We start from the raw sequence: 24736 nt of genomic DNA on the forward strand, positions 1-24736 counted from the left end.
TCCAGTCTTTGTAATGTATGAAATCAAAGCCCTTGTGTACTTAGGAGTCGAAGAAACTCTGGGCATTCTGATGGCTCGGGGAATTCTTCCTATCCTATTACAGATGAATTACATAGTGCAAATAGTCTCTCGACCCTAGGCTGCGAAGTGGTGAAATCCTTTATTTGGAGGAAACCCTGTTGCCTCTCCCCAAATTTCCCACAGTGTAGCCTGGGACTTCTCCCTATCACTGCCACCACAACAAACTTTGATACGCCAATCCATTTGGTCGTGGTCCCAAAATTCTCTCTCAGCTTGAGCGCCACCCATTCAGGTGGTGAACTGGGGCTCTGTCTCAGCCTCTGGTTTTCAGATCATGTCTGTCCTTCTGCGGTCCGGAGCCAACAGGCCACCCTGATTATCTTTGTGAGCAGGATTATTCCATGCTCTCTCTCAAGGCCCTGGCTTACCAGTCAGATAATTAAGAGTGTGTGATGTATGTCTTCTGGGCTCAGAGCACTGCAGTAGGTGCTTGGATACATAGAGAAGTATAAAATTCAGTCTCTGCTGGCACGGGGCTAAAACGACCAAAGGGGGAAAGGAAGCTGGCATGCATAGATGAAGCCATAGCTATAAGAGGGAGAGGAGATCTCAGTGATAAATGGAATGTGGCTAGTACCATAATAGGCCAAGAATTAGAAGCAGATTTACTAATCTGTAAAAGAGAGCGTGGCTCGCAGTTCTGTGACTTTCCCTGTGGGATATTCAATTCTGTGAGTTGTCTCCATTCCAAAATAATAAGCCCAGAAATCATGTAGCCCCAGACAAAATAAATGTGTTGTAGTAGTAGTAGTAGTAGTTGCAGTATCAATCAAAATTCACTGTCTTGTGAGAAGATCCTTGACACTTTAGGTTTACTACGTCAGCTCTGTAATGCACAATATGTTGTTTTTGTCATTTATATTCAGCTCTTGGAAAACATTTAATGATGGCAATGCCGATCCCGAAGTATATTATGAATCAAATGTTCGAAGGGAACAAAATACTTGAGTGATATCAGAGTTCATCTTAAATAGTAATAATATGGTTAGTAAAACTGTAACAGCAGGACAAGAACCACAGTCGTTTGTATGGTTTTAAATTTATCAAAGAGGATAAGATCAATAATATCCTAGAGCTGAGAGTAATTTTGTTTGAAGACAGCTCTTCTTGGAACTGAGCATATTTGGTTTTAGAAAATATTTAGCCGAGAGTGTTTTCAGCATTAGAAAGCTGCTCTGAGTGGTGTCTAAAAATGGTTTGAGGAACGAAAGGCTGCACCCCAAAAAAGCTTTTCCCAAAGGAGCTCATGGGCAAGACTAAATTCATGGTCAGTGCACTCAATTCAAATTAAAGAATGCAAGACTAAAGCGTGGGAAACAGTGTGGCCTAGTGGAAAGAACTAAGGCCTGGGAGCCAGAGGACCTGGGTTCTAATCCCAGCTTTGCTACTTGCCTGCTGTGTGATCTTGGGCAAGTCACTTGACTTCTCTGTGCCTCAGTTTCCTCATCTCTAAAATGGGGAGTAAATGCCTTTTCTCCCTCCCTCTTAGATTATGAGCCACATGTGGGACAGGGACTGTCTGATTTGATTATCATGTATCTACCCTAACACTTACTACAGTGCTTGGCACATAGTAAGCACTTAACAGATACCACAGTTATCTTTCTTCTTATCAAGTTGGAAATGCTTGGACTTCCATGTAGCCAAATGATCAGCCAACTTCAGACCCCAGGTTGCAATGTTATGGTCTACTCCTCCTCCTATCTCAGTCATTAATTCTACCATAAATCACTGCCCCAGAACCCTGCAAGCTCGTTCTTTTCCTCAGCAAATCAGTGGTCTTTAAAGTGCATTGCTTTGTTCAGAGCACTGTACTAAGCACTTTGGAGAGTACAGTACAGTTGGTAGTCACAATTCTTGTCCTCAAGGAGGTTACAGACTAACGGGGACTGTATCGTGGATTATGGTCCAAGATAGTCCTTTAGAATCTCTGGGGGCACCCCTGAAATGTTCAGAACTTCGGGAAGGCCCATAATTGCTTAAGGATTTGAAGGCTCTAATTCTAGGAGAGGCCTGACCTCCAACAGACTTCTTATGATCGATTAGCCCCCCCACCCCGCCCCCAATTGACCTATAAGTATCTATTAGGCAGAAGATGTCAGACTTAATACAAATGCAAGAGCCAGAAGGAACAAGTGAGGTTTTTTTTAAAAAAAAAAAAACAAAAAAAAACCTTTCCATTAATCTGAGGAAATACTCTCCAACCTGAGATTGATCCATCTTGCAAGTCTTTCAGAATTTTACTACCAGCTACACACCTGCATGCGCTTAACTCTTAAAATGCCATCATCAGCCCTATAGCATTTATGAACCTACCTGAAATTAATTCATTTATATTATCTGTATCCCCCTTTAGACTCTAAGCTCCTTGTGGGCAGGAAAAATATCTGCCAACTCTCTTGTATAATAACAATAATTGTGGTACTGGTTAAGCACTTCCTATGTGCCAAGCACTGGAGTAGCCACGAATAACCAGTTGCTCATTGGCTCTTGACTCAGTGGGAAAGAGGCTTTCCTCTGCTATTTGTTGAGGCCTATGTGTGTCTGAGTTTTCTCCTCCCTGACCACTCCTGTGTCTTGAGTGTCCACTTCTTTGACTTCGTGTGCATATTTGCCTGGATATATAGTTCCATGCGTAACCCCCTCTAGACCGAAAGCTCCTTGTGGACCAGGAACGTGTCCAACAGCTCTATTATAGTGTATTCACCCAAGCACTTAGTACAGTGTTCTGCCCAATGTAAGCCCTAAATAAATACAATTGATTGATTTAGTCGTGTGTGTGTGTGTGTGTGTGTGTTTCTGTTTCTGTCTGTGTGTATGAGTATCTAGTGCCTACCTCTCTGGCTCCAGGTGTGACTTTCTTTCACCTCTCTTAAGAGGCCTTTCCTAGCCCTCATTTCCCCTCCCTGCCCTTTTGCATCTCCTACACACTAGGCCGTGTGCCCCTTAAGCAGTTGGATGTTCACCCCAGCCCCACAACATTTATGTACATATCCTTATACTCTATTATATCCCCTATCTGTAATTTATTTTCACTTCTTTCTCCTCCTATAGACTGTAAGCTTCTTTTGGGCAGGGGTTGTGCCCACCAACTGTATTATATTGTACTCCCTCAAGCACTTGGTACATGGTAAGTGCTCAGTAAATATGATTTCCCCCCACCCCCCATCCCAGGTCCACCCCCTGCTCAGATTAAAACCTGGCCCTCCTGGTTCCAGGTACCCACAAGCTTCCCTAATTAATTTTGAGAGGCCTGCGTGTCTTCCAACTCCCAGATCCTTGCTCTTGCCTCATTACTACACACAGACAGTGCCCGGCCCCACTTCTGGTGACTTCTGGGTCCACCATGCCAAGGGAAATCCAGGAGCTGGAGAAGAGGACTACGAGGAAGAAGGGCTTGTATTTGCTTGTATTCATCCCAGCGCTTAGTACAGTGCCTGGCACATAGTAAGCGCTTAACAAATACCATATGAATAAGAAGAAGGGCAAGATATGATCCAGTGAAGCACAACTTTCAAACAAAACCTTGAAAACACTTACTCTTTGACTGGTGTGGCATTCCAGAGTGTGATTTCTGGCCAACTTTCACCTCTGGCTTTTTGCTACCCTGCTGTTAGAATCAACAGGTTATGCTGTCTTTGGGGAGTCCAAATCAAGGGAAGTACAGCAATCTGGCTGTGAGGTGGAAAAAAAAATGGAAATAGAAAGGAGAACTCGGAATGAAGAACTTCATTCATTCCCCTGTTTATTCTTGAAGAATCCATTTCTTTCCATATGTGACTTGGGAATTTCTAAATCTTATGTAATTACAGCTTGCAAACCACCACTCCATGTGGCCGATAGGGCAGATATAACCTCCCCCAGTGCAGATGACCGATATGACTTTTCTTTGCCCACACTTGGTATACTTCTCTCAAGACCTCAAAGCATTTTGCAGATGTTATACCAGTAAAGCATCACTATAGCCAGGTTTGACATTTCTTCCCCCACCCTCCCATGTTGAACAGCACAATAGAGATGGTAGTCATAGTCCCTGCCCTGCTCACAGTCTGTTGTGGGGAGACGGGACAGTAAAAGAAATCCCATGTTCCCTGACCTTGTCCTGATGGCTCCAGACCAAAAGGGCCCAATATACTACTAATGGTTCTCAGCTGGGCCACACTGTTTGAAAGTTGGGCTTTATTGTATCATATCTTGCTCTCCTTGCAGTTTTGCCCTCTAGCTCCTGGAGTCCTCCTTGGCATGGCGGGCTCAGAGTAACCAAAAGTGGAGCCAGGCACTCTGTCTGTGCAGAGTCTTGCAGAAAGAGCATGGGTCTGGGAGTCTGGAGCCATGAATTCCAGTCCCAGCTCTGCCAGTGCTGTGTTATGTGCCCCCAAAGACAAATCTGGGTCTCAGCTTCAGCTTTCCCACCTGTAAAGCCTGCTTTCCTCTACCTCACAGGGATGGTGTGAGAATAAAAGGGGGTCATTGAGCTGAAAGCCCTTTGGACAACAAAAAAGCACTGTTCTACAGAGTCAACAGATTATTATGATTATTATTCTTACTTCTTTGTTTTCCAGGGTACGAAATTATGGTTTTGTTCTGTCTTCATGAAAAATGTAGTTAAGCTTATAATGAGTTCCAGGAAATGAAGTGAAATGGGTTCACTCATAGTTAAACAAACTTTCGTACACTCTTTCGTTCTTTAAGACAAAATCCGTTGCAGGATTATATCAGGAGTTGATGGATAACTCACAGATCTTCAGTTTTGCAAACCTTTTCCAGGAGAATTAGAACATTTCCTTATTGCCATCTAAACATGTTGTGTTGAAGACTAGTAATGTTGTTCCAAAGTCAGAAAGATCTAAAAGTGTTCGTCTATTTACATCTTTAAATAATTTTTGTGAAGAGTGGTTTTCAATAGTGGTTTTTTCTTTCATTTTTGATTTGAGAATATTTTTAGATTTGGTTTTGGAAAAGAAAGAGGGGTGGATTGTGTTGACAAATTAGACTTTGAAGTAAATTAAGCATTTGGCACGGTGATAGGTCTCGATGCATGTGCATGTTGTTGGGGATGGGAATGAGGTGGAGTGGAATATGCAGTAAAATAAGTGGAAAATTGTAGAGAACTGGTGAATTTTGAGCCCAAAACTCAAGAATGTGCTTCTTCATCGTAAGATGACAGCGGTTTAAAAATTCCAGCTACGTGGATGTAAGAACTGGGTTAATTGTTTGCAGCAGTCTGCAAATACTGGAATTGAAGAGTGTTTTTCTTTGTATGTTGTTTTTTTTTTATTCTCTTCTTTGCCAAAGATGTATAAAACATTACAAAATAAAGCAAAAAATAATCTTCAAGAAGCATGAAAGCAATATGATCCCACTTGCCATTGCCATATAAAAGATTTCTTTTTAAGAAAATAGACAGCAAGCCGAAAATGATAGATTTAATGCCTATTGGTTGTTTTGGTTGGGCTGGAAGACATGGTTAGGGTTGAATACATTGCATTTCTCTGCCATTACAGGATTTATTTGCCTGCTGCTTTTCAAGTAATGCATAGGCTAGTTAGTGGTGGGACCTCCATCCAGCTGGCATGAGATCTACTAGCAGTGAAACCATCTGGAAGCGGGCAGTGGGACTGAGCCTTTCAGTGACTGAAATAAGGTACTTTTCCTTTTAGGAAGTGAATTAACTCTTTGCAGATCATGAGGGTGATCTAGTGTTCCGGACCTCTGTGTGTACTAAATAGATTATGGAGGTGCCCACATACCAGAGTGAGTAATCTTCTCACCAACGAATGGGTCAGGGCTCCTGCCAATACAATTCAGTCTCTCTGGTTGTAATAGAAAACAGGATTTTATAAGGTTTAACATTGAAACTTTCTCTGCCTTTCCAGTAGGAGAAAATCACTATCGCACCCACCTCAGATGATAGAGCGAGTTAAAATTTGCTCGTTTTAAAAGTATCGCAGGTTAATTAAGCTGCAATTCTGAATTCAGCATCTTGGAGTTACCTTAGCTGGCTGATGAGTGACTTACATTGATTTAAACATGTTAGTAGAAAGCAAGGAGGAGGAATATTCTTACGGCCTTTCACCAGGATGAGGGGAAAATCAGCACTCCTTGCTAACCCAGAGCAGTAGGCAGCTGTCAAATAAGACTGTATTGTGCACATTTCTGTTAACACTTGAATAGTTGGCAAACAGAAGGGAAAAGCATCCATTTGGCCTTCTACTTCCCTTAGAAATAACATCTCAAAACAGTAGGGTGGCTACCTGTGTTAGAATCTTTTCACATAGTAAGCGCCCAATCTTTGCTTTGATTTCCAGGCTTTTCATTCATTCAATCATATTTATTGAGCGCTTGCTGTGCACAGAGCACTGTACTAAGCACTTGGAAAGTACAATACAGAAATAGAGAGACAATCCCTGCCCTTCATCCTCTAATCCCCAGCTCAGATTCTTCAGTGCTCTCCAGCTTGGCTCCTAACTGTCTCCCACTCTCATCTCTCCCACCTCTTGCTCATGCCATTCCCTGTACCTGTCCTCCCTCTTACCTTTCCTCCCTCCTACTTAGACTGTGAACCCCAAGTGGGACAGGGACTGTGCCTGGCCTGATTATCTTGTATCCACAGTGCTTGACGCATAGTAAGCGCCTAACAAATACCATAATAATAATGAATACCCCTAATAGTAACTCCTCCTCCCTTCACATCTGCCAGACTTCAAATCCCTCCTAAAGCTCCATTCTGGGTCCCCCTCCATTCTCCACCAGTTTTCCCAAGGAGAGCTTATCCACTCTCATGGCTTCAACTACCATCTTTCCCTACCCAAATCTACATCTCCAGCCCGGACCTCACCCCCTCTCTGTAATCTCTCTCATTTCGTCTAGACTAATTCTACCAATTCTGTTGCACTCTCCAAAGCACTTAGTACAGTGGTCTGCACACATTAAGCGCTCAATAAACACCAATTGATTTCCTCCTGCCTTCAGGACATCTCTATGTGGATGTACCACCATTACCTCAAACTCAATGTATCCTGAACTGAACTTCTCATCTTCTTTCTGAAACTCTTTTTTTTTTTTTTGGTATTTGTTAAGCGCTTACTATGTGCCGAGCACTGTTCTAAGCGCTGGGGTAGACATAGGGGAATCAGGTTGTCCCACGTGGGGCTCACAGTCTTAATCCCCATTTTACAGATGAGGGAACTGAGGCACAGAGAAGTTAAGGAGTGAGGAGAACTCTCTCCTCACCCCAAATTTCCCATCACTGGAGATATCACCACCATCCTTGCTGTCTCAAGCCTGCATCCATGGCATTATCCTTGACTCATCTCTCTCCTTTATCCTGCATATTCAGTCAATCACTAAACAGTGTGTATTCTGTTACCACAACATCTCCAGAAATTGCTCCTTCCTTGCCACCCAAACTGTTACCACACTGGTTTGGGCGCTTGTCACATCCCATCTCGACAGTTGCATCAGCCTCCTCACTGACTTAGCTGTCTCCAGATTATCTTTCTAAACAAGTTATTCTATGCACATTTCCCCACTCAAGTGCCTCCAGTGGTTATGTACCATCTTCACATCAACCAGAAACTCTTCACCATCAGATTCCAAGCACTTATTCAGCCTTTTTCCCCCCTTTCATATCTTCGCTTCTCTTCCGCTAAAACCCTGCCCACACACTTCACTTCCCTAAAACCAACATACTCGTTGTCCTTTGTTCTCACCCTACCCACCATCAACCCCTTGCCTAAAACTCCCTCCCTGTACATATCTGCCAGACCAGCACTCTCCCCATCTTCAAAGCCCTACTGAAGTCTTCTACTCCAGGCAGCCTTCCCTAAGCTCTCACTTCCCCACCATTTTTTCCCTCCCTCCTGCCTCTGCCATGCACTTAGTCCCATCCCCTAAGCACTTAGGTACTCCCACCCCCACAACACTTAGGCACTTTTATTTAGTTGCTTCTCCTGCCTGCAATTTATTTTAATGTCTGTCTCCCCCAGTAGACTATAAGCCTCTTGGCCTGGGATCATATTGTACTCTACTGCATTGTACTCTCCCAGGTGTTTAGCATAGTCATCTGAACAAAGTACTCAGTAACTACTGTTGATTGATTGCTTGATTAAAATCCTCCTTCCTGCAGGAAACCTTCCCTGATTGAGCCCTCCACCCAAAGTCACATCAATCCACCGGCTCCCCATAGTACCTCTCTCTTGATGCTCACCCCCAGTACTTGTAAATATATGAACATATAGATAGAATAGAAGAGTACCCATAACTGAACCTTGAGGGACCCTCACAGTTAGGAGGTGGGAGGCAGAGGAGGAGCCCGCGAAAGAGACTGAGAATGAGCGGCCAGAGAGATATGAGGAGAACCAGGAGAGGACGGTGTCAGTGAAGCCAAGGTTGGATAATATCTCCAGGAGAAGGAGGTGGTCGACAGTCAGTGAAGCCAAGGTTGGATAATATCTCCAGGAGAAGGAGGTGGTCGACAGTGTCAAAGGCAGCTGAGAAGTCCAGGAGGATTAGGATGGAGTAGAGGCTGTTGGATTTGGCACGAAGGAGTTCGTTGGTGACCTTGGAGGGGGCGGTTTCTGTGGAGTGAAGGGGATGGAAGCCAGATTGGAGGGGGTACCCTTCCAAGTATTTAGCACAGTGTTTGCACACAGGGAGCTTGATAAGTACCATTTATTGATTATTTAACTTTTCCATTTGCAATATGAGAATTGTTAACCACTTCACTAGATCACACTGCCTCCCAAACTTCAAAGGGTGTCCAGTGTGTTAATGCTTCAATAAATTGAAATTGTAGATTAATTAAAAGAAGTATTATCTCTAATTTGTGAAGAAGCAGTGGGTCTTGAAGCCAAGAATTTAGCAAGGTGAGTTGCTCAGTGATTAAAAGGCCCCTTTTATCACCTTTACATTTTTTCCTGTTCACTTCCCTATTTGCTGGACTAATTGCTCTCCTTATACCTTAAAAGAGTTGAGGTCAACCAGTGTTTATTTCCTGAATAATCTCTTTGTGTCACTTTTGTAATAGTAAATTTCAAAATGTATCGAATTTGTTGTAATTCTGCAGATTCTGCAACTGAGTAAAGATTGGGAATGCATATACATTCAAGTTACAGTTTGAAAGAATGTGGGAAAATGTCAAATCTGGACCCAATCCATAGATTCAGATTATGGGTTGCGGTGAGGGAGGGGTAAGTGAAATGTGACAGGAGTTGTTGCCCAGATTTTCATCATATTTGTAAAAAGCCCTTTTTGGGGCTAGTGAATTTTAAGAGCTAAGAATGTTGTACAAAGGAAATTCACACTGCTTGGATTTCAAGTTCACATTGCATAGATTTCAAATAGCTGAGGATAAAACCATATTGCCTTGAGTAATCACGTACCACCAGTCAGTATGTCCCTCTGGGGAATAAAGAATTCAGGGGTCTTCTGCATATGGAAGAAGTTAAAATAATTGCATAGTGACAGATTGAATCATAAAATGTGCTCAGCATAATAGTAATTATTATAATTACCATTATTATTATGGTCCTTGTTAAGTGATTACTATGTGCCAAGCACTATACTGAGCACCGAGGTAGATAAAAGATAATCAGGTTGGACACAGTTTAAAAGTGAAAATGAAAAAAGCAGGAAATGAGGTGGAATTTGAGAGAGGGGCAAAAGAAAGCAGTGCACTGAAGCCGAAATACTGATGAAAGAACTGCTGGCTGTATTCAGATTGTGAGAAGCAGATAGGCTAGGATTGGGGCAGGATGAGTCAGTGTGGACCGGACTAAACAGAAGATCAGAGGTGAACGTGGCTGGGTATAAAAATAACCCAGCGTTTTCTCTCCATGGCATCATGAATACATGTGACTGAGCCACACAACCCCCTGTATCATTAAACTCATTTTTGATGCAAAGGATCTTGAAATGTGTGCCTAGGTCCACACAAGCTATTGATGTAAAATTAACTGGTTTTTGCATTGCCTGATGAGTGAAAGCTTCTGATCGGGCCCATTATGAAGGAAGTAGAGGTGAAAAAAAAATTCCAAAAGTAAAAGCCACTGACATAGTAGCTAATTTATTGTTTAGTCCCTTTTGATGTGAGAGAAATCCCAGTTGAAGAAATTGAATTATGCAAACACAATTAGTCACTGTTCTTATTACTGTTTTTCTCTAGGGAGTTCTACCTCTCGGCTTGAACTTCCAACAGAATATGTTGTAATGTTTGCCTCTCCTAACACCATATTATTCAATATTGACAGTAGTAATAATTGTCCCATATTTTTGAAAATAGTCAAAAAATTTAGCACTCCTGGTGCTCACACAACCAGTAGAAAATGTCCAGCCAAACTTTCAAGCACAAGTTTCCCAAAAAGCTGAAGTTAAAAAGGAAAAAAAGAAAACAACAAAAAAGATTCCATAAAAGACTCAGAACATTGCTTCCTCAACCCCTCTCCCTCCCTTCCCCCCAACTCTGTTTATACATCAACCCAGCTTTGAAGTTCAGAGGTTCATCCAGATTTAAGTAATTCTAGCTCCAGGTCTCCATTCAATAATTAGGTGTGTGTGGTATGACTCAGTTTATAGCAATGTCACTCTGCTGCCTCGCCAACAGCTGGAATCTCCCATTGGCCCATGTTTTCTAGTGGGAGACGTGGTTGATTCGAAAACAGAGGTTAAACTTAAGTGAATAGGTTATGAATCTACCTGCTGCACCTCTTGGTGTAATGCCTGTTTTAAGCAGAAGGACCCTTTGAGAACTTCCGGGCTCTGCTGTGCTAAGGGTTTAGCTGTGAGTCTTGTGGCAAAAAACGAGACCTTTAAGGCCAACCTGAAAGCAACCAGACCAAGTGTTTCAGGAATTCAGCCTAATCAAAGGATTGGACTGCATGTCAAAGAGCAGATTGAAATTCCAGGCTGATGATCTGTTTCTGAATGTTGTCGCATGTGAGAGCTTGAGGGGGCTATGTCCTGGTCTCTCAAAATGGATTCCTGTTTATAGTTTAGAACCTTCACAAGTCAAGTTCAAAAGCCTCTGAGTCAGTGCCACCTGTTCCCAGTGGAAGTTGTATAAAGAGACAAGCTCTCTCTTCCTAGTCTTCAACCCTCTCTCCTCTCCCCTGCTCTACTACTTTAGAACTAGACTGTAATGATTCAAAAAGCAAAAATAAGTGAGTCCTGCAGTAGCAGGGTATTGGCTAGGTCACCCCACAAAATGAGGGTGACCAGGTGATTTGATGAGGCATTTTCATCTCTGATTCTTCACTATAGAGTACATCTTTGGTTAGCCTTCTGCCTCTAAAATGTAATCCTCTAGCCACTAACAGTGGCAATAGTTATTGTGGCAATAATTATTATAGTTGTAGCGGTGGTGGTATTTATAAAGTGCTTACTCTGTGCATAGCAGTGTACTAGGCACTTGGAAAAGTACAACAGAGCTAGTAGCCACAATCTCTGCTAGTAGAATGGTCAGGATAAGAGCAACTGAATAAAAATATATACAAAAGTGCAGAGGATGGGGAAAAATAAGCCCGTAAGTGCTAGAGATGACTGATGGCTTTATACACCTCTGAGTGCTGGGAATTAATTGTTCAATCAATCATTCATATTTATTGAGCACTTACTGAGTGCAGAGCCCTGTAAGCACATGGGAGAGTACAGTATAATAGATACATTCCCTGCCTACAATGTGCTTGCAGTCTAGAAGGGGAGACAGACATTAATATAGATCAAATTACAGATGTGTGTACAATATAACAGAGTTGGAAGACACTTTGCCTGCCCACAAGGAGCTTACAGTCTATAGAGGGAGACAGTCATTAATGTAAATACATTAGGGATATCTACAGAAGTGCTGTGGGACTGAGGGTGGGGTGAAGAAAGAGTACAAATCTAAGTGCCAGAATGACGCAGAAGGGAGATGGAGTAGAGGCAATGAGGGCTTAATCAGGGAAAGTCTCTTAGAGGAGATGTGATTTTAATAAACCTTTCAAAGAGAGAGAGATTTTACTCTCCCAAGCACTTAGTACAGTGCTCTGCAAACAGAAAGTGCTCAATAAGTCTGATTGATTCCGAGAGTGAGTTCCAAGTCAGAGGCAGGATGTGAGTGAGGCATCGAAATAGATGAGATCAAAGTACAGTGAGTAAATTGGCATTAGAGGAGTGAAGTGTGTGTGCTGGGTTATCCTATCCTATCCAGTCTATATTTCATTTCACTGTCATTGTGCACAAGTATCCCCACTCCTCTAAAACCTCCAATATTTCCTCTGTTCGTCAAGCAGAAATTCCTGATCAGTTGTCTTATAGCACCCAATCTGTTCTTCCACGTTCTCAGCCACTCTTCTCTCCCACTCCACTACGGCTCACAATTTTCATTCTCTTCTAGCTAACCTATTCACTGAGTATGTCTCTTTTTCCTCTCCCTTGCCGCCGACCTCTTGCTCATGTCCCAGCTTTTCTGCTGCTCTCCTTCCCCGCAACCCAACATCTAAAACTCCTTCCTCCCTCATACCTGACAAATCAGTGCTCTCCCCATCTTCCAAATCATTCAGAGATCACATTTCCTTCCGAAGGCCTTCTAAGATTAATCCCCAATCTTCCCAACTTCTGTCTTGACCCTTTGCACTTAAGTTAGAACAGCCCCTAGTATTTATGGACTTGTCTTACAAACCCTGCTACTACCCCTATCTGTAATTTAAGTGTCTGCCTTCCTGCTGTAGAAAAAATAGTCCTTAAGACTAGAGATCATTTCTTCCAACTGCATGACCTATTGGAAGGAGCATGGTCTGGTTCTGGGAGTCACAGGATTTGGGTTCTAATCCTGGCTATGCTTCTTGACTGCTGTGTGACCTTGGGCAAATCACTTAACTTCTCTGGGCCTCAGTTTCCTCATCTGTAAAATGGGGATTAAATAGCTGTTCTTCATTCCCCTTAAATTATGAGTCCTTTATGGGATAGGGACTGTGTCCAACCTGATGATCTTGTATCTACCCTGGTACCTAATATAGTGTTTGGCACATAGTAAGCGCTTAGCATATCCCACAATTATTGTTATTATCATATTCTTCCAAGCACCTTATACAGGGCTCTGCACACGGTAGCAACACAATCAATACTACCGGTGAATTGGCACAAGAGCAGCATAGTTCACCCGAACCAAGTTATGTCACAGAGTAGAGGGCATAGCTAACTTTGTGACTGTGACCCCCCACAGGCATCATAACTACCTTTCAGCCACTCTATCCATAGCCCCTATTTAACATCAAATGGCAAGGCCCACTTACCCAGAATAGCCAGACACTAGTGTGGAAGCCATTCATACTGAAACCCAGCTCTGCTGAATATAGGATTTAGAGAGGGGTTGTTATAAATCGTTCCTATTAGTTGATGTGCATTTCAGACAGAGCCCAGGGAAAAAGGCTCTACTGTAGTAGTGGGAGTAAATGTTAAGGTGCTGATTCTTGGGAAGCAATAACATCAAAATAACATCAGACGGCTAATATTCGCAGCCAGACTTGTATCAGTTGATTGTATTTATTGAGTGCTTACTGTGTACAGAGCGGTATATAACAGACATACAACAAGCAGTCTTGAAGACAGTATGATGAACATTCAGTCAGTACCAACAATATTGACTAAGCACCGAGTGTTCTGACATCCATAATGGACACAGGGACTAAAATGAATTAACTGTTTCTCGCGTACATATCTTATATACTCGTAGTTTTTCCTATCTATAATGTATTCCAGAGTCTGTTTCTCCTGCCAGTTTATAAACTCCTTGAGGGATCGCGTCTGCTAATTCTGCCGTGCTCTCCCAAGTGCTTCATATAGAACCCTCACACAGTAGGCATTCAAGTAAATATTACTGGTTGACATTGGTTGAACCAAGTATATCACAAAAGGGAATTGGGTTTGTCTTTCTAGCATTGTAAGTATGAAAAGACATTATCACTTATTCCTCATGGAAAAATGTTGGCTCCTTCCTGCTGAAGCATAATAAATACAGCAGTTATACTTTTCTGAGCATATAAATTGTCTGGATCTTAAGAAAGCAAATTTTCTATTTTGAAATAATGTCTGGCAGCTAAGTGCCAAAATATTGTATTCACTTGGGCCCTTAAATTGATGAGACTGACTATGCTTCGAGAGAAAAATTTTTCCCAGCATTCCGTAGCAGGAGCCACCTGGCAGTATTTGAAAACAGCCCAGGTCCATGATTCCCTCTCTCGCCAAGACTGAAAAGCAGTTGTGGCAATTTCTTTATCTTTGACTCTGAAACCTAGTTCAGATGGGAGCCTGTTTCTCACTGCTGGAAGATGCTGTTGAAATTGGTTGTGTTTTGTGAGTAGCCAAGACAGACCAAAAGGAAATCAACAGAGTTGAGTACAGGGGAAAGTACATTTTGCAATGAGATCAGTCAGTCGGTATTTTCCTTCCAACTTGGTGCCTCCCTCATTTTACTCAAACCCTCAAAGATCTTTCCCAAACCTAATGTCTCTTTCAATTCACTACTGGGGAAGCTATCAGAGCAGTCTCAGGAAAGTGGTCAGGGGATTCCAGGCATTTGATGTCTCATACACCAAAACCAATGATTCATCAGCTTCTCCTGTTTTCTGCAGAAAAGTCTAAAGTTCCATGTGGCGTTTGATTGTTTTAGAGGGATTTTTACTATTAGAGGTCGGCCCATGGAAAAACAAACTTGTAAATCACCCTTGTCAAGTTGATAGGCTCTTCCAGGACTAAAGCTGCTCACTGGATTTTTTTTTTTTTTTTTAAAGTATTGAATACTAGGGTCTTGGCCCTTTCATTCTTGCCAGCAGCTTGGTTTTTGCCCTCTGGACATTTTTTTTTTTCTAATACGCAAGTTGGTGGGTGCCGCAACTCCGGAACACAGTGGAACACGCTTGTACACAACTACTTTTAAAGTGCCACAAAATTATGTGGTTTTTTACAAATGCTTGGACTGCTGAGTGAAGACAGGAGATTCCCTCCCCAAGTGTAGCTATTGATTCAGATGGGAACTTCCAGAATGAAACAACTTATCAAATCTAATTGATTCCACAGCATGCCAACGTTTAAAATGTTCTCCTGTTTAGAATGCAGTCCCGTTTAGGCTGATGTCATTGTTGGCACTTAGGTGAATACCTCCTGAAATGTTAAATTAGTCTCTAAACATGGCAGAAAGGCTGTCTCCACTTGCCAAGTAAAATGCGGATAATGTACAATGGCTCATATAAGATAGCCTTGTTCATTTTCCTCTCTCCCTTGGAGTTAATGAGCTGTTTGGAGCTTCGGCTTAGAAGCTATTTCTGACCTAGGAGTTGGGTCTCTGATGTGACCAAAAGGGTGAAGATGTTGAGATTGTGATCTTTACCCAGTTTAATTTCATCTCGGGGGCGGGGGGGACGGGGGGGGGGGGGGGGGACGGACATGTCCCTGCACTATTGTAAAATATAGGGATGTTTGTTAACCTTCCCCCAAACAGAGAGGAGAAACCATCATGATTTACGTATTCATAAAAATAATTGGTACTTGATCAGTGTACATGGAACCCCTATTTTTTTTTTTATGAAAATAAAGACTCACTGACTTGACATTGAATTACACTTGGAACTAAAGTGAGACAGAGGTACTTGTAGACGTTTAGTAATGCTTAAAATGGTTGCCAGCAAAAACCTGACCCTAAATAAAAGCTCTCAGTGGTAAAGCTGTTACTTGGGATTACATTTTTTTAAAACAGGTAAACATCATTATATTACCATTAACATAAAGCTGTCTAAATGAAATTGCTCATCCAAATCAACCTTGTTTCCCAGTAGTGAAATATTTTAGGGGTTTTTTGGGCATACTTTCACCTTTCACTGAGTACTGACCTTCAGTTCTGCCTATGTTATTAGCTTAATTTGACCTTTCACCTATCTCAATTTATTGGCCTTTGTAATTTTGAAAGTGTCAATATTGCCTTAAAATACAAGAAATTTGAAATTCTCAGCTGAATGAACTTAGAGACCTATTTTAAGAGAGTATACCAAAAAGAAAAGCCTCTATTGTCTACTGAGCTAACAATTCATTATTGGTGAGAAAATAGATAAAGCACAGGTCTTAGGTTCATGTATTACTCTGGAAGGGACAAACAACGTTTCCATACTTAAGCGTGTCAGACCGATCATGAGTATTAACTTTCCATTGGTTCATTCAGTATCGAGCATCTACTATATGCAGAGCACTGTACAGGTCTACCCCAGCTTACAGCTCACATTGGACACTTACTGGAGATAATGATTTTGGTATTCAGTGCTTTGTCCTGAGTCACTCACTGTGCTTAGCCCTGGGGTAGAGAGACTACACTCCAAGTAGACACAGTCTCAGTCCAGTGTTGTTTGATACCATATCCCAGGTTTTAGTCAACTCTGAGATACATACAGTCTGGGACTGTATCCAGTATTGTTTACTACCTTACACAGGGGTAGTACAAACACCCCTATATTGTATTTATACAATCAGCAATAAACAGTGAATGGATCTTGGAAGGTGTTGAAAATGGGGGGTGGGGGGGACAAGTTCATTTAGAAATGGGTAATACAGGTGTAGATGCACCTGGTAATTCACCCTCCAGAACCCAGGAGGCAGGCATGCTCCAGCTCCCTTAGGTTCCCACTGCTTTCCATACAAGGAATTTTGTTGCTGCTGTTGTTTCTCCCAGTGGCTACGGGAGTTTCTCCCCATTTTCCTAGCTCCACTCACCCTGGTGTTGTTTGGACTCCTGCTGATGTCACCAAGTGAGGGGATTGGGTATCCATGGAAAAGAGCTTTTCTCCTCGGAGGCGTCTTCAACAATATGTTGTTTTTCTATACCAGAAAGATCTGTGGGAGGGGCCAGCCTTCTGAGTTGCCTCACTCAATGAACTTCACAGCCAGAATTTTCTTCCTAGGAAAAGTGGAGGTATTTGCACAATTGTCCAATATTGTCTTCAAGTTTACATCAGTACTGAATCAGAACAACTCCAGCTCTCTTCTGATAGTTTGTTAGTCATTTTTTTTGTTTTGTTTTTTTCCTCAAATTGGCAAGGAAAAATAATGCAGACGAGACCTGGGGAGTGTCCTACTACTATCTGTATCTTCCCTTTTCCCTTCTGTTGACCTTAGGTCCCTCACATCAGGTCAAGCTTCTTCACCTGACTCCTGTATTCCTTGTACCCTCTCTCTGGTCACCCCCTCTAGACTGAGAGCTCCTTGTGGGTGAGGAATGTGTTTACCAAATCTGTTGTATTGTGCTCTCCCACAGTAAACACTAAATAAGTATCATTGATTGATTGATCGATTGTCAATATCTCCTAGGATGCAGATGGCTTGAATGTTGAGCTGCTTGGGCCTTAGCTCTCCTTTAATATTTTTTTGTGGAGTGGGGGCAGGGTTGTTTGTTTTTCACTTGATGCTTTATGGCTAGAGGCAGCTTGATTATGGAAGAGCTCTTTCATTTTAAAGCTGTAAAATTTCCATAGGGATTCCTTCCTCCTGTATGGAACTCTCTCCCTCCTCAGATCCACTGAGCCATCCCATGCCCCTCCCTGGTTTCAAAATCCTCCTAAAAAGCCACCTCCTTCACAGGCATTCCGAGACTAATCCCCACCTCCCTAGCATATCATTTCATCTGCCTTATCAGTTGAGGGCAGAGCCCCTTGCTCGGGCACACAGCAGTAAATGCAGATGATGATAATGATAAAACAACCCTATAAAGGTGCATGGTTCACCACCTCCTGCCTAATCAAGGCACATCACTGTCTCCTTTGTCTTGGTTAATTCACTCTTTTTCAGTTGTGCTATGTGAGACAGGTTTAGAAAGTTTGCAGCCTAAACCCTTCCTCTGGATTTTGGATGATTTGGTCCACTCCTTGATTGAAGGCTACATGTTCACTTTAAATGCTTGTGTACCAGGAACAAATTAGCGGACCTCTTTAATTTGCACTGTGAAAGTAACCAGGGACTGTTACAGAGTAGATACTGATGCCCGCCAACTTTTCAAAACCCTGGATAAAAGTGCAGAATCTGGAAGCTAATTTTCTTAACTGATAGCCGATTGCCATTGGACAGGCTCAACCTCCTGGTTTCTGCGCTGCAGTCTACCTTCAGAAATCACTATATGAAATCATAATAGAGCATGATTTCTTTAGATGATCCTCATGGTATTAAATCACAGGAGAAAGCTTACTGAAAATTACCGTTACTATTAAATTTACTCAAAAGCATTTTCTTGCTGATAGAAACCTTCTGGTCCTGTTTGGAAAGTCAAACTGGGTGTTGTGATGCTTCAGGTGAAAAGCTCCTTGGAGGGCAAGGATCATGTCTGCTAATTCTATTGTACCCTTCCAAAATCTTAGTACAGTATTCTGCACACACACACACTCAATAAATCAGTAAACGCTCTGGATTTACTGATGAATTTTGGGATTGTTGGATCAGGACTATTGGTTTGGCATCAGAGTGGAAGAATAGGATGATTTGTGGTCTACATTCATGTCTGTTTTACAATACTCTGGGTGGTTTGGGTTTGGAGGGCCAATAAAGTACTGTTTTTTAAGTGATGGTAGAACTGGAAGGCAAGTAAGAGGATGGAATTAGAATCTGCTTTTGTCATGAAAGCACTTTTGAGTAATTAGGAATTTAACTTTGAGCTTCTGGCTTCTGTAGAAAAGCTCTCACTCAAAAAGCCATCCGATTATAGTCAATCAGTAGTATTTACTGAACTCTTATGTGTGCAGAGTGCTGTACTAAGCACTTGGGAGAGTGCAGTGGAAAAGAATAGGTATAGATGATCCTTGCTCACAAGGAGTTTACAGTCTAGAGGAGGTGACAGATATTAAAATAAAGTACAGATGGATATGTACACAAGAGCTGTAGGGCTAGGAGAGGGGACTTAAGAAGAACAGACCCAGGTGCATAGACAACTTGACACTAAGACAGGGAAGTGAAGGCCTAGTCCAGGAAGGCCTCTTGGAGGAGGTGTGGTTTTAGTAGGGCATTGAAGATGGGTAAGGGAAGAGGTGGTCTGTCAGATGTGAAGGGAGGAGTTCCAAGTCAGGGGGAGGATGCGGGCAAGGGGTCGGCGGTGAGAAAGGCAAAATCGAGGTTCAGAGAGGTTGGTGTTAGAGGAGCAAAGTGGACTTGTAGTAGGGAGGTCAATCAATCACTGGTATTTATTGAGTGCTTATTGTGTGCAGAGCTTGGAAAAGTCAGGAAGCATGTACCCTCCCCACAAAGAGCTTACATTCTATAAGCCACCAAGGTAAGGAAGGAGTGGAGAGAGCCAATTGAGCACCTTCAAGCAAGTGGTAAGGAGTTTCTTTTTGATACTGCGTTGGATGGGAAAAAGTCAAATAGATCCCTCTTCCTCAGTTGAACTGCAGGATAAGAATCATTGCTACTGTTCTTGGGCTTTCCAATAGAACCAAGGTATGGGAAGTACAAAGGCCAGATGTAATGTTTAATTCTGTTTTCAAATATTCAGTTCTTCTCCTCATGTCATTTGGAGGCCGCAGAATGGCACTGAGTAGAAACTACATCATTGATCTAGGCTTCTTTTAGGTGACACTGGATACAGGAAGAGTAAAGCGGACTGGAGCAAGTCTTCAGTATACTGTGCACTGATAACATGGATATAATATCCTAAAGTGAAGCAGAGTGGCCTAGTGGAAAGAGCATGGGACTGAGAGTTAGAGGGCCTGGGTTCTAATCCTAGCTCTAGCCACTTGCCTGCTGTGTGACCTTAGGCCTGTGCCTGGTTCCCTATCTGTCAACTGGAGATTAAATCCTACTCTTTCCTATTTAAACTGTAAGCCCCATGTGGGACAGGGACTGTGTCCAACCTGATGATCTTATATCTACTCCAACACTTACTACAGTGCTTGGCTTGTAATAAGCACTGAACAAATACCATTATTATTATTTTATACCCAAGTTCATAGCGTTGTCCCTGACATACAAGTACTTAACAAATGCCATTACAATTATAATGATTATTATCATTTGCCTTCCAGTTTAGAGTATGAGAACGTGGGGCCTTGTAGCTGGTGCAGCATCACAGTATCAAGTGCTGATTTTTGCAGCCAATCCAATTCCAGCTCCGTTAGACTGCACATCTCGTGTTCCTGTTACAGAATTATCCCCAGTGGATAGAGCATGGACCTGGTAGTCAGTAGGACCTGGGTTCTAATCCCAGCTCCGCCACTTGTCTGTGTGACCTTAGGAAAGTCACTTCACTTCTCTGGGCCTCACTTACCGCAGCTGTAAAATGGGGATTAAGACTGTGAGCCCCATGTGGGCCAAGGCCTGTGTCCAACTTGATCAGCTTGTATCTACCCCAGTGCTTAGAACAGTTCTTGGCACATAGTAAGTGCTTAATAAATACCATTAAAAAATCCTGTAGCAGACTAGTCACACTGTAGCCATATGCTGATATTTAGTAAATAGTAATTAAAATGTGCTGGGTCAGACAGAGGTATTTTAAACAGAGAGGTAGCTTTCTTTTTTTGGTGGGGGTGGGTGGGGGAGAATGGAAACAGTAATTTCACTTTGGTATACCATACTGGTGTATTTTGAATCCTGTTGATTCTTTGTGGAATCTTGGAGCTAGGACAGGGATTATGTCTTTTACCTCCATTACGCCCTCCCAAGTGCTTGGTACAGTTCCCTCAGCACAGTAGTTCAGCATCAGTAAATGCCAATGGTTGCATATTATTTATTACTTCCTATAATTCATGGCTTGCTGAGGTGCGTTTCCCACAAGTTTGGAATCCTGTCGCTTTGCATTTTCCTTGAAGCTACTTCCATTTCTGCCTCCCCCAAATCCTTGAGTTCCTGTAAAAGATATCTTGTGGCAAAGTTGCTCAGAGCTCTAAAACAATAACCGGCTGACCTCTCTATATTGTAAAACTTCCATCATGTGTATCACTACCCATTTTTACATTCAAAAATAAATGTGGAACTCTACCCCACAATTTGGATTGTAGAGGCATAAACTCCATTTTTATTCTAATACTCATTTGATATTTTCTTTGGAAAAATCACTTGGCAATGTCGTGAAAGAACAACTTCATAGAAGTTGCATCTGGTAGATCAGTTCCTTGGAAGAGCTTTCTTCTTGTAATTTCCATGAAACTATAATGAGATTCCCGGCTGCAGAGTATCTCGTAGGTTCGGATCACAATGGTGATCCCTGGAGTTGCTTTTTCAAACTCGGCTGGGCCCAGAGTCCACATACATCTGCTACATCAGATCATCCTTTTCAGAAAAATGTCTTGGGCACATCCTTCCCAGTCAACCAGGCGAGCACAGCTATCAGGCAACCAAACTGTTCTTGGCGCCTTCAGGCTCTTCGGAACTAGAGTTAGACCACTGAGAATGCAGGCACGTCCAAGGCAGAGGTTTGATTTCAGTTTCAGATATGTGAAGCAGTGCTTGGATTCCTAATATTAAATCCAAAGCTCAGCCTTATATGTGGCCTCTCTCCCATCAGAGCTGCCATGGTTTGCCCCCAACTCCCGAGGAAATGGGCCTGTGCCTCCTGGATATTGGCCCCTGTGGGAATGTTTCAGTTCCTAGTACACAGTTTCCCTCCTTAACCAAACAGACAGTACCGATGTATACTGTGAGTCAGGAGATTGGGGTGGATGAAATAAAAGCCCTTAAGGAGAGAAAGAGGATGAGTGTGGGAGAAGACAGAAAAGAGAGTACTTAACTCTTTGCTGGATTGATTGCTCAGGACCTGGAAGTGGCATGGCAGCTCTGTAGCCCGGCCCTGTCAGACTCACACCACTGCAGCAACTTTGGAGTCCCAGGGCTAGTCCCGGAGCTTCCCCAGGGTGGTTTTTTTTTGGGGGGGGGGGGTTGGGAGGGATGGACAAAAGGTGTGGTGGGTATAACAACTTGCCCTCCCTCATGGTGGGAAATGAAAAGGAGCTCTGACTTGTCCCTGGGGCGCAGATGAGTCTGTGGAAAACTCAGCAGGTGTCGTGGCAAGAGCCTGTGAGTCAGAAGGACCTAGTTTCTCATCTCCACTCTGCCACTTGCCTGCTATGTGACCTTGGGCAAGTCACTTTACTTCTGTGCCTCAGTTACTGCATTGTTAAAATGGGGGTTGAGACTGAGCCCTATGTGGGACAGGGACTGTGTCCAACCTGATTAAGTTGTATCTACCCCAGTGCTTAGTACAGTGTCTGGCACATGGTAAGCACGTAACAAATGCCATGAAAGGAAAAAAAAAATGGTGTCACCAATATCTCAGTGCCACTTTGGGCTCCTTTCTAACTTTAAGGAGTGGGGTGGGCTAACTCCAGCTGCCCACAAATCACATGAGGACAATGATTCCCCCTCACCCTCAGGGATTTGGTGCCCCGGCATCAAGTGGGAAAAAAAAGACACTGGCAAAATATCCTGTTACAATATTTAAATTTTCCAGTCATCTGTGTAGTTGCCTAAATGATGCTATGGATATTCAAATGTAGTGTACTCTTTTTGTGTAATATACTCTGTAGTAAAGATGATGGAAATGTTTTTTTTTATAGCTGTCAATTTGTTGCCTCTAATTGATATCATAATTATTTCTTCAATTAAGTATGCTTCCTTGCCGATTTTAAGGTTTTTCCAGCCCTCCTTCATTGGGTTTCTCTTTAAAAAAAAATCCAGGAAATATTTTATATTTCAGACTCTTTAGTGATTAAAATATTTGTGAAACTGAGTTTCTAGTAGCATAAGAGATTATCTTCCATATCATCCATTTGAGTGTGTTCAGGTTTTCTATATTTGATTTAGACAAAATAACGTATTGGCTAAGAATGTCATCTATTTTTGTTTCTTTTACAGGAGGTAAAACCTGATGAAGTTACTAAATCTGCTCTTGCGGAAGACATTAACTTTGAGAAAGTTTGTAAAAAGGTAAATTGGTCATTTAATATGTTAATTAACTTCCATATAAAATTATTGATTTATATTTTTTATGAAATGCTTTTGGCATTTCTCTCTGGTCAGTATAAACTCACATTGTGGAACCATGAGATTGCAAACTCCTCAAAGGTAGGGATCACGCCTTATGCTTTTTATTCCTCATCAGAGCCTATTCTTGGAAATAGCACAGTCCTGAACTGAAGTAGAAATCCATAACCAAACCATGTTAAGTCTGTCCTTGTGCTGGAAAAGAAATAAAATCACATGATAGAGTTGATGCCCCTCCAAAGAGTTACCTGATTTCTCCTTTCAAACCAAGAGGATCAGACTTAATTCAGTTGAACTGGATTCTGGCTGCCCCTCAAAGGACCAAGCAGCCTTGCTACAGGCCAGCTTTGAACTAACGGAGGAACCAGAATAGCCATCTAGAGTCAGGCTTTGAGGTTAATTGAATTATTAATAAAACTATCTGGTATTATAACCACAACACCCCCACCCTGCACCCTGTCATAGTTGCCCAAAGGAAGAGCCAACAAACATATCAAGGGTCCAAAGCAATGCCGTTTATAGGGGTCATGTCTTCTGGAGCTATTGAGTTGGTCAGTCAGTATTTATTGAGGGCTTACAGTGTGCAGAGCACTTTACCAAGTGCTTGGGAGAGTACAGTATAACAAAGCTGATAGGCACATTCCCTGCCTACAATTTATTCTACTCTGGGGCCCCGATTAATGGCCCCTCTGCAAAACAGGGTCAGGAGGCACCACATTGTTCCTCAGGCTACCTCCTTTTATCTCTCCAACATCCTATGCCCCTCCCAAGTCCTGCCCCAATGGCGAAGTTCCCTTTCTCCAGGGTCACTTCTTGGTGGCCTGGTGTATTTCTGAGGTGCATCTGAATATTTTGGGATATTTTCTGGCTGAGATTTTGGCACAGTCCTTCCAAAGGGTCATTGCTAATTCAGTCCACGTGACCTTGGTGATCAGAAAATTCCCCGTATCTGAACACCCAGGGAGAGGAGAAGATCTCTTCCATTCTCCTGTCCCTTCAGATTGCTGGTTTTAATTGCTTCCTTTTGGTCTTTTGTGTTTGTCGTTTCACCTTTAGTGGAAATGATTTGAAGTGGCTTGTTCTCCTCCAGCCCGATTATCCTCTTGCTTCTATCTTGCTGCCAGGGGCTAATAAAGTAATTGTGGTATTTGTTGAGTGCTTACTATGTGCCAAGCACTGTACTAAGTGCTAAGATCAGATCATCAGATCAGATGTAGCAAATGGCTCTGATTCCATCGTCATGCCCATGGCACTTTATTTACTCTTTTGCTGCTGCCTACAGCTTCCCTACCCCTCTTTGCTGTTCCTTCCATTCTCTTCTTCTCACGTTTCCCTTTCCCCAAACTCCATATATCAGTCACCCCAACAAATGCTATCACTATTAGTATTATATAAGAGAAACTGGGAAATCATTAAATTCACACCTTTTAGGACTGAAATCAGGAAGCTGACATCAGACTTTAATTCCGAATTGGGTTCATATTCATTTTTCCAGCTGTTTTTAGATTATCTTTGGACAGGGATTCTGGATTTTTTCTTTCAGGTTGCTCTTAATTTGTTATTTTGACTGCTAAGGCAAAGTGTGTGCTCAGACAGTAGTAAGCAGGATTGACATATGACTGAGGTCACATCTCCAAGAGGCCTTCCCTGATTAAGCCCTCTTATCCCCTGCTTGCTC

General features: G+C 42.4%; 1 protein-coding gene across 3 annotated transcripts in view; it reads left to right on the forward strand.

The window, feature by feature from the left end:
* The window catches only part of SRFBP1 (serum response factor binding protein 1), an 88604-nt gene that overhangs the window by 30992 nt on the left and 32876 nt on the right, over positions 1-24736 (forward strand). For all 3 annotated transcript variants that reach the window (XM_029056134.1, XM_029056133.1, XM_029056136.1), the window contains one exon: positions 22930-23001. In XM_029056134.1, the coding sequence (XP_028911967.1) occupies positions 22930-23001 (72 nt within the window). The remainder of the gene's footprint in view (positions 1-22929; positions 23002-24736) is intronic.

This window comes from Ornithorhynchus anatinus, chromosome X5 (genome assembly GCF_004115215.2).
Source record: "Ornithorhynchus anatinus isolate Pmale09 chromosome X5, mOrnAna1.pri.v4, whole genome shotgun sequence".
Taxonomy (NCBI): domain Eukaryota; kingdom Metazoa; phylum Chordata; class Mammalia; order Monotremata; family Ornithorhynchidae; genus Ornithorhynchus; species Ornithorhynchus anatinus.